Consider the following 16,814-nt stretch of genomic DNA (forward strand, 5'->3'; position numbering starts at 1 on the left):
CTGAGTTTTCAAGACTAAAATACTTTGTGTTCATATTCATACAAACTTCACGTAAACCTAGTTCAGTTTTAACACGCATCTTACAGGAAGGAGCTCAGGTCTGAAAGTAGCCATTTTTTGTCTTCTTGCATGCGTGATGCGTCTAATGAGAAACAAAATAGCGGGGGTGCTATTCACACGCTTATTTTTATCTCTTAATTTTTGGTCGTTGATGTTAAGCAATGTTCTAAAAAAAGGGCCTAGGCGCTAGGCAGTGGTGACCCGAGACGTTTTCTTGCAAATCGGTTGGGCTCCAGGCGGGTGATGTGGCCCTAGGCGGGCGAGGCGGCTCTAAGTGGCACCTAGGCGGTGCTAGGCGGCTAGGAGTTTTTTTTTTTTTTTTTTTTTTTTTTTTTTTTTTGAAATTAGAAAAAAAAAAATCTTATCTACATTACTATATTTCCTTATTTTCCTCATATTTTGCATTTTGTGTGGTTTAAAATTGGGAACTTATTGTACATGTGTTATCCTACAATACTCCTCACTATGGTTCTATGACATATATGTTTAATGTGTTTTTAAATTTTGGACTTGTTGGATACTCTTTTTGCATTTATTATTCTTTTATTACCTTATCCATGGATTTCATACAAGTTTAATTTTTTGTAAGTATCAATATGCACTTATTTACAAGATATACAAGGAATTTACCTAAATCCGCCTAGGCTGCCCAGGCGTCCGCCTAAACCCCGCCTAGGCGCTAGGCGTCAGCCCGCCGCTCAACTAATGCCTAGCGTTTTTTAAAACCTTGATGTTAAGCATACAAGCTAATGATGCAGAAATGTAATGTAAATCAAGAACAGAGATTTAGAGAAAGAAAGAAAGAGAGATTGAATCAAGAAAGAGAAAGCTGTATATTTCGCTTAAATGAAGAAGGAGATGCAATTTGTTCACTTTACACGAAGATAGCTCTCAACAGACTTAGCTATTCTAACTAACTTCATAACAACCACTGCCATCTGTTTATACTAGACTAACAGACAATCCTAACAGCTAGTGACACTTGTCTCAATCTTATACATCTAACAGTCAAATCGAATGAATTGAAAAAAAAAAAATTCAAAGTATGAATCAAAATAAAGTGTGTGGAAGATAAAAATAATTGTATGAATAACACCAAAGAAATAAACATGTGTGGATAGCACCACTCATATACGAAATAGACACCAACCGATCAATGGAATTATTTTGCGGAGGTTTAGTTTCATGTTTTAATCTCTGGAGCTTTTCGTATGAGAAAACACATTTTTGTTTGGAAGCCCAGTCCCTGTGCTTAAGACTAGCTCTAATCTACATTAGTCATAACCAAGATCCCTATGCAAAAGCCACGTCCAAAAATTACATATTTTATATTTTCACAAAAATTGTGAATAATTCGTGATTTTTAAATGAAGCAAAGTTGTAATAACCGTCATAACCAAGACCCCTATCCTTTTTTATTTTCTAGTGAAAACAAATGTGCAGTGAATGCATATTTTGTGTTTTACATTAAACTATATGAGTTGTAACTCATGGTTTTCAATTGGTTTAGCAAAGTTCTGAAAATCTTCTTGCTACAAGCTTTTTAAAAATTCACGTTAGACATTTGGAAGATGCTTTACCCCTCGAAAAGCTGATATATGGGTCTTGTTAATGTTATTTTATTCAATTGTTATTCTTTGTAGCTTACAAAACTAAAACAAACACTAATTAACGATTTTGTGAAATCGCAAATTTCACAAAAATCATGAGTTGTAACTCACATTTTCGCCACACCATAAATTATCTCGTGCCATTTTCGCCACGCCTTAAACTTTTGAAATTTCATGCAAAACATCCAAATATGTTCAAGACCCCAATATATTATGGGAAAGAGGATTCTTTCCCTCTTAATCTCTCTCCCTTTCCCTTTCCTCTTACTTGAACGATTACGATTAAGTCACGTCAATGTCTTATATTGATTTTTTAATAAAGACAATAAGATAAAAAGCAAAATGTAAAAGAAGAGAAGAGAAGAGAATGAAAATACTAAGAAAGAGAATTATACTCCCTATTTTGGAACCCTTAAGAATGTTCTATCGGTTTCTCGGTTTTCCACGTTAATAGTTCAGTAAAATCAGTTGAGACTTTATAGGAGCTTTGCACTTGCTTGTCAAACTCAAACACAAAATGCGTATAAAACTTATTGGTTTTAGGGTTTTTCTAATTTCTTTTTTTTAATTATTGGTTATTTAGATTGTTTTTAATTGAATAAAAAGTATGATTAATTTAAATGATGTGACTTTCTAGATATTACAATGGTAAGAATAGTATTATTAAAAACCATAAATATTAGTTTCGCAACCGAAATCTTCGTTGTATCATTTCTTTATTCATTACAAATATTGTAGTATTAGCTAAGACTAATTTTCCCATTTATTAACTTATTATATCAGAGCTGACGTTGTTTGCATAAATAACATATTTGAGTCCAAGGCAAGGAGCCATGGATGGTAATGATTTGGAGCCAAGTCTTTAAGATTAAACTGATCTTTATGAGCTTAAACAGTGTCTTCCAGTGAATATTTTAAAGTTTTTTGTTTAATGATGGTTAAGTTTAAAATAATGGGATCCTTAAAGAGCGTCTTTAATCTTCTACAAGTACACATCATAAAGAATTCATTTCCTTTAAGTAGAGCCTCCCATGATTAAGTAGAGCTCCAAATACTTTAATTTGGAGGTGGGAAACCAGGTTGGAGCTGTGTGGGAGTTTGGTTGGTTAAGATGGAGTTTGATGTGATTAAAAAGGTGCCATAATCCAATGAGAAGAAACCCAAAGGCCGGTGCAGCGGTGCTACATGGCCAACTAAAGAACCCAATTCCAACTGCTTTGGTTTGTGTTGAGGAGGAGGAGGAGGAGGAGGAGGAGGAGGAGGAGGAGGAGGAGGAGGAGGAGGAGGAGGAGGAGGAGGAGGAGGAGGAGGAGGAGGAGGAGGAGGAGGAGGAGGAGGAGGAGGAGGAGGAGGAGGAGGAGGCTTGTTTACGATGGTGGTTAAGCTTAAAATCATCTTTGATAACGGGCTAAAAGCTAGGCTAAATTTTACCCCTCCCGCGAGGGGGGGCTTGTTTACGGTGGTGGTTAAGCTTAAGATCATCTTTAATAACGGGTTAAAAGCTAAATGTTAAAGCTAGGCCAAATTTCACCCCCCCCCCCCCCCCGCGAGTGGACTCGTTGGCACTTGGGCCAGTCTCGACTCGCCCACACGCCAACGCGCCCCATGCAGTGGGCTTGCAAGGGTTTCCCGACAAGGTGGGCCCCACTGTTAGGGCGTGTGTCGGCCACCCAATTATTCCCAACGGCTATAATTCACATCCAAGGGCTGGGCTTTAAGGGCCGTTGGTCCAAATTCAAATTTCATTTTTTTAGAATATGTTATTTTAAAATACATTGAATTCAACGGTTGAGATTGAATATAATCAAATCTAACAGTAAAAAAAGATCTAACGGCCCAAATTTAAATCCAACGGCTAAAATAATTAAAAAAATTATTTAACTCAAAATTCACCCTAAAACTCTATAAATACCTATGTATTTGTTCAAACATCCACACAAAACTCAATTTTCTCCTACAATTCTTTCAATTTATCTTTCTACCATTTCTTTCCATTTCCAAATTGTTCAACATGGCAAGAGAGCATATTAGAGGTCGTCATTGGACATGTGAGGAAGATGTTGAACGGTTGGTGAAAGTTGAAAGTTTGGTGTTGAATAGTTGGTGAATTGAAAATTTGGTGTTGAACGGTTAGTGAATTGAAAGTTAGCCCAGAGTTGAAAGATTGGTGAAAGTTGAAGGCTTGATTTGTGGAAAATTTAGTGATTTTTCAATATTTATTGGAATTTAAATATTTTTAGATTAAAATGTTCATAAAATTAATTTAAGATTGACACACCCCGACCGAGATCGGAGCGTGCTGGCCGTCACACAAAGGTGACGTAGGCATGTGCACGTGCGGAAGCTAATAAGTAGTAATATAAAAGTACGAATAATTAAAAAATAGCATACAAGTACTAGAATGAGTGCTAGTTAGTGCGATACAAATTCAGAGCAGGTCTATAGCAGTCCAAATAAAACGACAACAGTAGTACGCCCGAAGGCGACCCTACAATGTGGAGTGTCTGTCAGAACGCCGAAAAGCTCACAAGGGAAACCACCGCAACGGCTAAGCAACTAGAACCTGGAGGGGCGCAAAACAAAAGCGTGAGTGGGCAAAAACAATTCTTTCTAAAACCATTTACAAAATACTTTCTAACCCCTCGCCGTAAAACCTGTATACTTCCCAGAAAGATAACATATGTACGTATGTATAGACATGCAAAACATGCTCAAGGGTATACCAATCATGCTCAAGATATGCCATGCCACAATCTCAAAGTGATATGCAAGTGCCCAGGTATAACCATATCAATATCATGTAATCTGGCAGCCGGAGTCACCTAACGTGACCTGTACGGCTGCATCTAGAGCTCAAATCTCAATCTCAATATCTAAACCTGCCCACGAGTCGGAACCACCTAAAGTGGTCTGTACGACAAGCCTGGGTGTAACATATATATACGCTCTAGTGCTACGATCACGTGAAGGCTGTGCGAATAATCGCGGGTCACCTACGAGTCGGAACCACCTATTGTGGTCTGTACGACAGGCCTATGCACCTAGCTTGGATCCAAGTTGAGCGTATGTTGCGGGAGGTGAACAACACGTGAAGGACTGTGCCCTACTCTGGGCGGGAGCACTAACACCGGGGGTGCAGGTTATGAGCTCTCTAAACATCTCTAACCACTAATTAATGCAATCGTTAATTAACGCTTACCTGGCACTTACCTATGCCTCCACAGCACCCACATATAAATATGTATATGCATGCCACTACTAATAAATGTGATGATGCATAAACGATAATAATAACATGCATGGCATAAGGCAAATAACCCTTTTTAAATCAATTTCTGGGAATATAAATGTATATAGGTATATACGGAAAACAAAAGCCCACTCACTGGTATGTAGAAGGGTCGTAGCCCCCCTGCCTCGCGTGTGCACGCTCGTCCTCTGGGTACGTGTCACCTAAATGCGAAACAACTATAAAAACGTTAACTTTAAAGCACATAACCCGTTTCTCGTAATAACTTCTCATACATTGCTCAAAATGGACAAATGAATATACCAACGTGCTCTACACAACCTCAGGATCACAACCATATTTTTAAAATAATTTTTGGACCCCGCACGCGCCCCCACGCGCCAGCACAGGCACGGACCTACGCGCCCCCCACGCGCGGCCACGTGCCAGGCACACTGACGGTGTCAACAGACGCCGTCAGGAATATTCCGTTAAACTGACGGAATATTCCGTCAAATCTAACCGGATACCGTCACTGCCGTTAGGAATATTCCGTCAAACTTGACGGAATATTCCCCTTTCTTCTCCGGCCTACCCTCGCCGGACTCCGGTCGCCGGAAACTGGGAAAAACTTTAAACTTACTAATCTCCTTCGTTTCTCAACCATTTTCTATAATTCTTGGACCAAAAGAAAGCCCTAGACTAGAAGAATCACGTTGGACCACTTTTAAAGGCTAAAAATTACGAAATCTTACCTGTGCAAACAACCAAAACCGGCCAACTTCGAGTAGGACGATCCCGACGTCCAATTTCGTCCAACGAAGCACTCCGAGGCTCCTTGGGACACCACCAAGCTACCTATGAGCTTAGAAATCCCAAAAACTCAACGTATAAATTTTGCATGAACAGTACATAAATCGGGGCTTGTGAATTCGACGTGAAAACGTTGAGGTTCCTACCTGAAAATGGTATGGTTGTGCTCGCCTCGACCTCACGAGTTGAATGGTGTCCTTAGTTTCCTCGATCTGTCACGGTTTGAGGGGTATGTGTGTTGGTCCGTACGTTTTTAGGAAGAAGAAGAAGGATAGAGGACTCGGGAGAGAGAGAAGACAGAGGGAGAGAGAGAAGGATAGTGTCTGTGTGTGTGTGGGAGTGTGTGAGGTTCCAAACACATGCCACAACACAACAAACAACCAAAACGTGACGAAAGCACACTAGGGGTAAAATTGTAATTTCATACGTACATTTCGGTATTTCCGGGACGGGATGTCACAAAGATAGTCTACATATTTATTTTAAAAAAAATATTAATTTAAGAAAAGAAATAGCCTGAGTTCATTTTTTAATAATACCGGGCTAAAATTTTAGACCAAAAGGATTGGAGCAGAAAAGCTATTTTTAGGCTAAAAGCTAAATTTTTCGAACTAAAAAATTTAGCTTTTAGCCCAACAGTTGGAGGTGGTTTAAAAAGAGGGAGTGATGGAGAAGGGTGGCAAATGAGAGGGAAAAATTTAGCTTTTAACCCAACAGTTGGAGGTGGTTTAAAAAGAGGGAGTGATGGAGAAGGGTGGCAAATGAGAGGGAATTTAAAGCTTTGTGTTTTCCACTTAATCCACATTTAAAATGACAAAAGCACCCCTGTTTTAATTTGTGATAAACTGGTTTATTAGTCTGTAACTTTTTTATGCTTTTTTAGCTTGTCAATAAGAGATCCACCTGATGAGTGATGAGTAAAAAAGCAGTCAATGAAAAGAGTGCTCAGTTGAAAGAAGCCTGCGAGAAAGTCGTCTTTCATTCTTTCTTATAAAGTAGAACATAACCGTATATAATACATTATATCAAGGGCATTGTAGTCATTACAAGTGAGCGACAAGTTATCCATGTTAATGTCTGTTTGGCACTTTGGCTATCCAAAAGCAAGGGACAGATCATTGAGAACTTCCGTAGCATTTTGGGTTCACATGTTTTGGTCATTTTCTTCTTCTTGCACGAAACTACGAAATTTCTTCGTGACCTATTGACTATTTTGGTATGTATATGTACATATATACTCTACAGCCTACAGAAAACTTGAGGTAGAGAAGGGGGAAAAAAACCCCTAGCAGATTGTCCACGTACTTAAGCATTTTTTATTTCTTTTATTACAAGCGATATTTTATACTCATCAACATTAAAAGAACGAGAGAGGGTTTAAACTTGATACATAATGAGTTAAAGAAGAATCCACACCTTGCATTAAGCAAAATTTAAGTCTAAATAAAAGTAGTAAGAAAAATAAGTATGTACTTTATGTTGGAGAATAATTCAGAAATAAACAAAAATAACAGAAATAAACAGAACTTGAAATTCTAATATTTTATTAATAAAAAATACTTGATTTGCATAATGAAATTATATAATAAATACAGAAACTAATATAAGAATATCAATGATACTAACTTGATCACAGAAGGTAGAGGCTAGTGTAAATGCTATGTTCTTCGAACAGTATTTTCATCCCACTTTTGTGCTTGTGGTTCTACAACGTCTGCTCGACCAAGATTCAACTACTTAATTCTATAACCCGCACTGGATTCTAGAATTCTAGCAAATTTGCTTTGTGTGTTTACTCTCTGGAAATTTCGTACGGAAGAAAAAGAGGAAGAAAAAATGATACAACTCTTTCTAATAGCTGTGTCTTTTAATCAAAACTTATACAAGCCTAATTGTATTTAGGCTATATTATATTCAAGCTTAATCCACACAACCATAAGGCCCAAGCCTTCAATCTATTTTCAAATGGTCCAAGTTCTAATTACTAAGAAAAAAGAATAAGCCTATATAAAAGCTAGTGAACAAATATTATTACCAATGTAGAACAAAAGGGTTTTAAACTCCCACACTTTATGTGCATAGTAATCATGAAAAGTGGCGTTCTTTGCTTCACGAAAAAAAAAGGTTTAAGGGTAATCAGCTTTACGCATCATCCAGGAAGGAGCTCAAGCCTAGAAATAGCCGTACATTGTCTTCTTGCGTGATGTGCCTGTAATGAGAAGCCAATTTCAGTACGTATAAATATACAAAACCGAACCTAGCATTCAAGTTAATTTACGGAGGCTTAATTTCTTGTTTTAATCTTTTGAGCTTTTCTTTTCCATACGGGAAAGGATAATGCTAGGGAGAATAATTTTGTAGACAAAATTTTGTAAATCAAATGATATCGAAGTAGATGATTGAATTAGTACTTAGGGTAATGCTAGGGAGACTAAATTTGCAAACTAAATGATGTGTCTCCAATAAGAATGAACAAGTTTATCAACGCTTAAGTAATAAACCAATCATCAACTTCAATGTCCTTTAGTTTTCAAAATTTAGTTTATAAATTTAATCTCCCTAGCATTACAGTATTACTTAATAAGTAATGTTAGAAAGACTAAATTTGTAGACTAAATTTTGTAAACTAAATAACATGGAAGTTAATGATTGAATTATTATTTAAGTTTTAATAAACGTACTCATTCATGTTGGTGACACATTATTTAATTTGTAAATCTTATCTATAAATTTAATCTTCTAACATTACTCTTATTTAATAATTAATTAACATACTTATTTCATACCATTTTTGTTTGGAAGCCCAGTCCTTGTGAGTAAGACTAGCTAATCTACATTCTTCAGGAGGGGGCAAGTTTTTGTTACCTCTGCTGATAAGGATTTTGTCCCTCCTATCCTTTTCTCCGTACCACCGAAGTACTAAAAAAGAAAACCAAGATTCTTACCCTTTCTCTATTTCCCTGTGCAAAAGCCATGCAACAAATACATATTTTATATTTTCACAAGAATGTTAGTAACTCGTGATTTTTAATGTTTGCCAAGTTGTAAATAACTGCCATAACCAAGATCCCAACCCTTTTTTATTTCCTAGTGAAAACAAATGTGCAATGTATATGTATTTTGTGTTTCACATAAAACTACATGAGTTGTAACTCATGGTTATCAATTGGTTTAGCAAAGTTCAAAAAAGTCTTCTTAAAAATGGTTTCGTGTCAGTTACGTTGCACTACAAGTTACTAAAATTCACGTTAGACATTTGGAAGATGTTTTAGCTTCGGAAAAGCTTATATGAGTCTTGCTAACGTTATTTATTGATTGTTATCCTTTCCAGCTTAAAAATCAAAACAAACACAAATGATGTGATGAAAACTCAACAGTAAATTCACAAAATTTATGAGTTGTAACTCACATTTTCTCTACACCTAATACTATCTCGTGCCATTTTTGGCACACATTTTCTCAACCATCATATTTTCACAAAGAAAATATCATATAACTCAGGGTTTATAAGCGATTAAATTTCAAGCAAGACATTTGAGAGATGTTCTAGCCGCCAAAAATCTACTTTGAGTCAGCTAGTAATTTGATTTTATAGATTTTTAAATATTCTATCTTAAAAAAATAAAAAATGGTAATTTATACTGTATGTGTACGTAAAAGATCATGCAAATTAAGCTCAACAATAGCAATTCTAACAAAAATTGTACAATTTTGTGAATTTCTACTAAAACTATCATTAAAAAATATTTTGTTTTCATTTTGCACCATAACATTAGACAATTCCAAAGATCACCCGAAAATTTTAATTAGTTATGTTTGTTTAATTTTATTGGTAATTAGATTTAGATCCTACTAGTGTGTTTTGTATGGGGGTCCCCTACAACTCTTTAGACTTTAGGACGGAACTAATGATTGCGTTATGTATGAGCAGTGGCCAACAATATCAAATGTATTTTATCCTCCTTATGCGGTTGAGGAGCTTTGCACTTGCTTGTCAAACTCAAACACAAAGTGGGTATAAAACATTAAAATTTATGATTAATTTAAATGATATGGATGTCCACGTTAAATGATATCATGGTGAGAATAACATTATATATTGAAAACCATAAATATTAGTTTCACAACCCATCGTCTTATCATTTTTTTTTAACAAATGATATTATGTACACTAAAGGAACTAAACCTCATAATGCGCCAGTCATAATAATGTGGTTCAAATTCACTTTTAGCGGGAATCGAACAGGCCTCTCACTTACAAGTGAAAATAAATACCACTAGACCATGACTAAGTGGCTTGTCTTGTCATTTATTTATTCATTACGACTATTTAGTATTACACTAATTTTCCCATTTATTAACTTATTATATCAGAGCAGACGTTGTTTAGATAAATAACATATTTGAGTCCAAGGCAATGAATAACCATGGATGGTAATGATTTAGTGACAAGTCTTTAAGCCTAATCTTATCTTTATGAACTTAAACAATGTCTTCCTGTGAATATTTTAAAGTTTTTTGTTTAATGATGCTTAAGTTTAAAATAATGAGATCCTTAAACGGCGTCTTTAATCTACTACACAAGTACATATCATAAAGAATTCATTAAAACAAGGTACAAGGAAAACTCCTTTCAAATTTTTATCTTCATATAAAAGGAGTTGAAGAATATCAAATGCTAAAATTAAAAAGAGGTCCGTGAGAAGTAAAAATGGCATATATACATTGACAGTCCACAAATCCCTCTTTTAATAAATTAAGCCAACATTATGGTTGGTTTAATCAAATATAAAATGGCATATATCCCACAACTTAATTAATTTGTACACACATACCAAATCCCATATCTTCATTATAGCTTGCACTTTTTCCTACTACCTTTCAATGTCTATGGACGCAAAAGCTGTTTTTCCCATATGATTAACAAAACTCTTCGAGTCTTCACGCTTGCTTGTCTTTTGATATTCAACATCATGATCCGGATCCTCTTCATCTTCTTCGCTTAGTCTGGTCAATGAAAAATACTCAACCTTTTCGCCATAAACCTTAACCAAAACCAAATAGAAGGACACCCCAAAAATGGCAACTCCCAACAAGAACCAACTAAACTGAAGGTTCACTAAGGACTTGGCTCTGTGAAGTGCCTCATCTCCATGGCACCTAACCACTTTGTGACCCTCCTCTAAGTTCATGGAACAACCTTTTGGCATCAAATCAGGTGTCCAAAGCATGAACCCCATGACCATAAGCCAAACACCTTGGAAAAATATGCTTAGTGACCTCACAAAGCTGACCAAAAAACTCTCAGGCAAACCAATTCCCATAAGGGTTGTGGTCAAAGAAACAAGAACCACAAGCTGTAGAAGCATGTGGTATTGACCTTCAGGTCCCATGTGATCAGCAGAGTGAAGGTGAAAGAGAAGAAGCTGCTGCCCAAACGCTATGGCTCCAAGGAGTTGGGTCAAACCATGTTGTGCTTTTGGGGAAATTTTGTCAAGAACGATGGCAAAAGCTGCATAGACCAAGAAAGTCATGGAGATTGAAGAGTGCTCGAAGTTGTGGAGATGGTTGGTGGGGATCGTTCCATCGTCATCGAGCGGTTGGTGTTTCTGTGGACCTATGAAGAGTTCCATGGCAATGGAGGCAGATGAGCCTCCCATGATTAAGAAGAGCTCCAAATACTTGAATTTGGAGGTGGGAAACCAGGATGGAGCTGTGTAGGTGTTTGGTTGGTTAAGATGGAGTTTGATGTGATTAAAGAGGTGCCATAATCCAATGAGAAGAAACCCAAAGCCCGGTGCTACATGCCCAACTAAAGTGCCCATTTCCAACTGCTTGGTTTGTGTTGAGAGAGAATAGAGAGAGAGAGAGAGGTTGTTTATGTTGTTGGTGGTGTTGTTTAAGCCTAGAGGAAGAAAGGGAAGGAGTGATGGATAAGGGTGGCAAATGAGAGGGATTTTAAAGTTTTGGGGGAGGGGAAAGGGGTTGAAATTCTAAGGAGTCCAGAGGCTTCCAAGCCAAGGAGGTTATGAATTTTTATTTGAAATGTTTGTTTGGTGGCTTGAAGTGCAAGGTTTTCTAGAATGATATGAGCACAACTTTGAGTTGACAACCACATTAGTTGACAATTGACCATAATCAAGCTTTTCTAGAATGATAGGAGCAGAACTTTGAGTTGCCTTACTAGAATGATAGGGGCACAACTTTGAGTTTTTCACTTAATCCACATTTGAAATGACAAATTCACCCCATTTTTAGTTTGTAAAAAACTGTTCTATTAGTCACTAATTTTTTATGCTCGTTTAGCTTGTTAATGATTAGGGATCCATCTGATGAGGGGAAAAAACTAGTCAATGAAAGGACTGATCAGGTGAAAGAAGCCTGCGATGAAAGTCTTCTTTAACATATGAATTCATTTTCTACAACATAAATGTATATAATACATTATATCACGGGCATTTTAGTCATTACAAGTGAGAGTGACAGAATCAAAGAATAGATCATTCTGGTTTATGTTTCTTAGCATTTTGGATTCCCATGTTTTGCTCATTTTCTTCTTCTTGCACGAAACTACGAAATTTCTTCATGATCTATTGACTATTTTGGTATGTATATATGTGAATATAGAAGGGGAAAAAAACTAGCAAACTTTTTGTTTTGCTTTTTTATTATAAGCTTTATACTTATTTACTTGAAAAAGATGAAGAAGAGTTTAAACTCGAAATACAATAAGTTGAAAAAAAATATCATAACCACCTAGCAATTCACCACTTACATTGAGCAAAGTTTAAGTCTCAATATCGATTAGTAAACCAACTATTAAAAAAAAAAAAAAACCAATGAGTGTGTCATTCACATATTAATATATGTATATGTCACTTAATCTTCCAATATATTTTACCGCAAAAAAAAAAAATTAAAAAGATGTGTCATCGCATGTGTCATTTCTCAACATATATAAATAGGGGATCTCTCCATTTTCCCGTACTGAAAGTTTATCCACCTTGCGTGCGCCGTGCCACTACCGCAGAATTAATTATGACAATTGTTCATGTCCTTCTATTTTGTCCCGAATAAACATATTTTCTCTTTCTCATCCGTATATGAAGTTGGTAGATGAGGGTGTTGGACTTCTTGTGTCTCGTCAAAGATAATCCCCAACGCCTCTAAACCATTTTTTTCAAGAAGATGTTTTATGGGGTCGTTGATTTTGATTGTGAAAAAGGTCAATTTTCGTGTGTATCATGAAACACTTTATGTAAAAAATACATACGTTATAATTAAAGTGATTTAGTAACTACATATCCGTATTTTAGATATACCAGGGAAGGAGGAAAGTTCCTTTTTTTGTGAAGAAGAAGGAAAGTTCCTAATTATTGTTTTATTTGATTTAATGAGGAATGCTAAGGGGAATCTCTCTAGACTCTATCTCACCTTACAGTTTAACGTTAATTCATAATATAAAATATTGTGCTAAAAATATGAGATGAAAGAGAGTTATAAAGAGTCCAATTTTGAGGCAGTGGTAGTTCTCTTAATCTAAAATGAATGATAGATATAAAGATTGTAGCTGTACAGTCGAAACTTGATACAAGTTTCAATGGCGGCTATATTGAGATTCTTGGGAGTCAAGTTTTCTGATGACACACATAGCTGATCATTTATTAATTAAATTTTTTAGGAAAGACAATATTATATTATTGGATAAAATAAATTTTTTAATACTAATAAAAAAATATTAAAACTTAACATATTCAAGATACGGCGAAGGATTAGGCGAAATAAATTACTAAGACTTTACCATGACCTTGTTTATATTGGATAATGGAACACATGATCAGCATCAACTGCTTCTCTAACAAAATTGATGGCAAATGGCTAATGAAAAAGACATATATGCAATTAAGGGTGTAGCTTAGGACATCTAATTTATATAAATTCCTTACGTATGTAACTTCTAGTAAGAAGCTAATTAGACACTTGGGCTTTCTAAATGTGTAGGATTGAAAGGGACAAACATGAGAACCATGTTAAAAAACAAATATAAAAAGAGAATTAGGTCCACTCCGAATTTTAGTGTCCAGTGGCTCCTTTAATTTGTGTATTAAAAAAAATCAGAGTTGTTTGTTTGTGTGAAGTGGGCCAATGGGATGAGTTAATGAGAATCAGTCGGATTCAATTTGTGTGGTCCAAATTTTTTCGTCTCTAGGCTCTAGACACTAAGGTTTGGGAGTGGATCATATTCTTATAAAAAGAACAATCCTTCAAATATGCTTTTTTTTTTCCTTTTTTTTTTTTCAGATCATCATTTAAAATTCTCAACTTATTTCTTGCGTAGCATATTTGAAAAATAAAAAATTCAATTACTTGTATTATTACGCTTGGAGTATCAGACTGTATTTTCGAATATTGAGAAATTTCTCGTGTGAACCCTAGCGACAATAATTACAAAGTTTGTAACAACCCACATGAGACAAAGAAAGTTTGTAACAACCCACTGAAAAAATTCCCGTATGCGGATGTCTTCTTCGTTATTTTTATGCGTGTGAATCTCACAAAGAGTTAGAACTATAATATTATGTCCATATTGTTCGTGCATAAGTATATGCTGGTGTAGGGAAATCCCCATATGTATCTATGTACGTCATGGTGGCTTGGATTCGAAGGGGTTTTGCCTAAGCTAACCTGGTATGGCCGTTACCATATGCATTTGCATCACCAATGACGTTGGGCCAACCTCAAAGATCACATGCATGCATTTTATAATTAAATGAAAATCACGTTTTCAATAATTTATCGAACTTTCCCATCCAATATCGGTACACATATGCTTTGATTTGATTTGTCGCCATTACTAATGGATATTCTTAAAAATTCTCATTATGCCTTGTAAAATCAAACTATACATTCCACCTTTAAATTATTTGATAACAGAAAACTGACAACGAAATCGAAATAATGATAAACGATCTCTAAAATTTAACAGTCTTGAAATTATTTAGCAAAATGGGTGCTTTAATAATTATAATTCGAAGGGATTGAAGTGAGCTTTGGCTGCCTCATATGGATCAGTGTACACAATATGGTTGTATCTTTGAGCAGGTTTTGGCTCCCAGAACCGAAGACTGCAGGTGGGCTGATGAGAAACTGCTAATTTTTGCACTGAAGGGTCTTAGCAGAGGCCAGAGGGCTACAATTAAAGGGCAAAATGGAATTACATGACACAAGTTTTGAAGGTATAATTATTAGTATGGTATTTGTGATTCGAATTGTGCAAGATATCAGCACAAAACGTGTCATTTTAGTAGTTTTTTTCCTCTCATTCTTACCACAAAAGCTTGCAATTGGTTCACTTTTTTTGCTTCTGCAGTTTTGCAGCTCTAAGGGGAAAAGTCACGAAAGGTCATATGTGATTATAATCTCCAAAGGTGAGTTTCGAAGTGTTTGGTTGTAATATGCTCTACACCCGTATGCATTTAGTCAAATGTTTAACACCGATAGATACATATTAGGGCTTTTGTTTGATTTCTAGGATTATATTAGAATAAATAACCCTCTGAATTGACAGTAAATTGGAAATAAAAGAGAATTACTTTTCTTAAGACTTTCGCGATCAATGTTTAGGTTGAAATCCCACTTTGAAATTTTTTTTTCTCTATAATTTTTTTTTTCTTTTCACAACAAAAACAGTTAAATTAAAGGCCATCCCTGTATAGGGTTCTTTTTCTTAACGAAACTCTTCTGTTTAGTCCTAATGTGTTAGCCAAAACGATGATGAAAGTCTTAAGAAAAGTAATTCTCCTTCATCTAAAGTATAGGGCTCTTTTTCTTAACGAAACTCTTCTATTTAGATGTGTTAGCCAAAACGATGATGAAATCACAATTTTGGTCAATTATCATGTCAAGCTCTGAATCACGATAAATACATATGGACACAACCTATTGCAATATTTTCTGAACATAGTAGTGATAAGTTTGTGACCAAAGTGGTGCGACCATGATCAAAATACCTCACCTCTTGGCTAGCCAAGTCATAGTTCTGTCGCCTTTTTTCATCATTTTGGACCAAGGAAAAAACCCAGGCGTTGTGAGTAAAGAAAGTTGAAGTTCCACTATAAAACTAATTGGTAATATAGGGAGTAGCCCAACCTCTTGTAAGCCCATGCAAGTTCTCTTCTCCCATCAATGTGAGATTAATTCTCAACACACCCCCTCACGTGTAGCGACAACCTACTCTGATACCATGAAGAAAGTTGGGGCATAAAACCAATTGGCAATATGAGGGAGTAGCCCAACCTTTTATAAGCCCATGCAAGTTCTCTTCTCCCATCAATGTGGGATTAATTCTCAACACACCCCCTCACGTGTAGCAAATTTTTAAGCCTAACGTGTAAACAATAAAACGGGGTGATGTGGAACACTTGTGGCCGTTTGACTTCACACGTGGGACAACCTGCTGTGATATCATGAAGAAAATTGGGGTTCCACCATAAAACCAATTGGCAATATGAGGGAGTAGCCCAACCTCTTAGAAGCCCATGCAAGATCTCTACTCCATTCAATGTGGGATTAATTCTCAACAGTGAGAACAAAGCTTTTGGGGCTGAAAAAAAAGAAGAAAAACTTAGCCACTTTTGGTTGGATTGGCACGACATTGTTAGCGGTACAAATCCCAGTTCAGTTTCAGTGGTGCAACGGTCTCCAATACATCAACAGGGTTTGGTTTTATTAGCATGATTGATGATCCACTCACTGAAGGGCCTGAATTGAGCCCAAAATTGCTAGGAAGGGCTCAAGGGTTTAAATTGCTAGGAGGGCTCAAGGGTTTTATGGATCTGCCTCACAAAAAGATGTTGGCCCATTGATGGCCATGAATTTTGCTTTCTTACAGGGTTCCAGTCTTACGAGTCACGACTGGGGATGCTATAGTTGTGTATAATGTCTATGTGCTGCATTACTGATCATGCTTATTTTCTTGGCACACTTAATTTTTCCTTTACTTGTCTAGCTTGGTTTGTTCTTGTAATAAGTATATGCTGATTTTTCATCATGTTGTCCCTTCTAATGATGAACTTTTTCTAGTACAAAACCATACAACTTAA

At 36.1% G+C, this 16,814-nt stretch overlaps 1 protein-coding gene and 2 long non-coding RNA genes across 5 annotated transcripts; 1 reads left to right on the top strand and 2 right to left on the bottom strand.

The window, feature by feature from the left end:
• Window positions 1-4,078: 4,078 nt before the first annotated feature.
• LOC148692611 (uncharacterized) lies at window positions 4,079-6,002 on the bottom strand. Of its 3 annotated transcripts, none has more exons than XR_015953768.1 (4): window positions 5,859-6,002; window positions 5,655-5,764; window positions 5,057-5,123; window positions 4,079-4,233 (listed from the first exon to the last, which is right to left on the bottom strand). It is a non-coding gene; the product is annotated as an uncharacterized LOC148692611 (long non-coding RNA). The 3 variants fall into 3 exon arrangements; XR_015953767.1 differs by having other exon boundaries at window positions 5,057-5,138; XR_015953766.1 differs by lacking the exon at window positions 4,079-4,233 and having other exon boundaries at window positions 4,833-5,138.
• A 4,409-nt stretch (window positions 6,003-10,411) lies between these two features.
• Window positions 10,412-11,748, bottom strand: LOC137743770 (uncharacterized). Its single transcript, XM_068483711.2, has one exon. The coding sequence runs from the start codon at window positions 11,535-11,537 to the stop codon at window positions 10,587-10,589; it is 951 nt and encodes a 316-aa protein (XP_068339812.1). The 5' UTR covers window positions 11,538-11,748; the 3' UTR covers window positions 10,412-10,586.
• A 2,871-nt stretch (window positions 11,749-14,619) lies between these two features.
• On the top strand, window positions 14,620-16,759 carry LOC148692612 (uncharacterized). The gene is made up of 2 exons (XR_015953553.1): window positions 14,620-14,948; window positions 15,083-16,759. It is a non-coding gene; the product is annotated as an uncharacterized LOC148692612 (long non-coding RNA).
• Window positions 16,760-16,814: the final 55 nt, after the last annotated feature.

The sequence above is a fragment of the Pyrus communis genome, chromosome 11, assembly GCF_041283825.1.
Source record: "Pyrus communis isolate YQ-2024b chromosome 11, ASM4128382v1, whole genome shotgun sequence".
NCBI classification, from domain to species: domain Eukaryota; kingdom Viridiplantae; phylum Streptophyta; class Magnoliopsida; order Rosales; family Rosaceae; genus Pyrus; species Pyrus communis.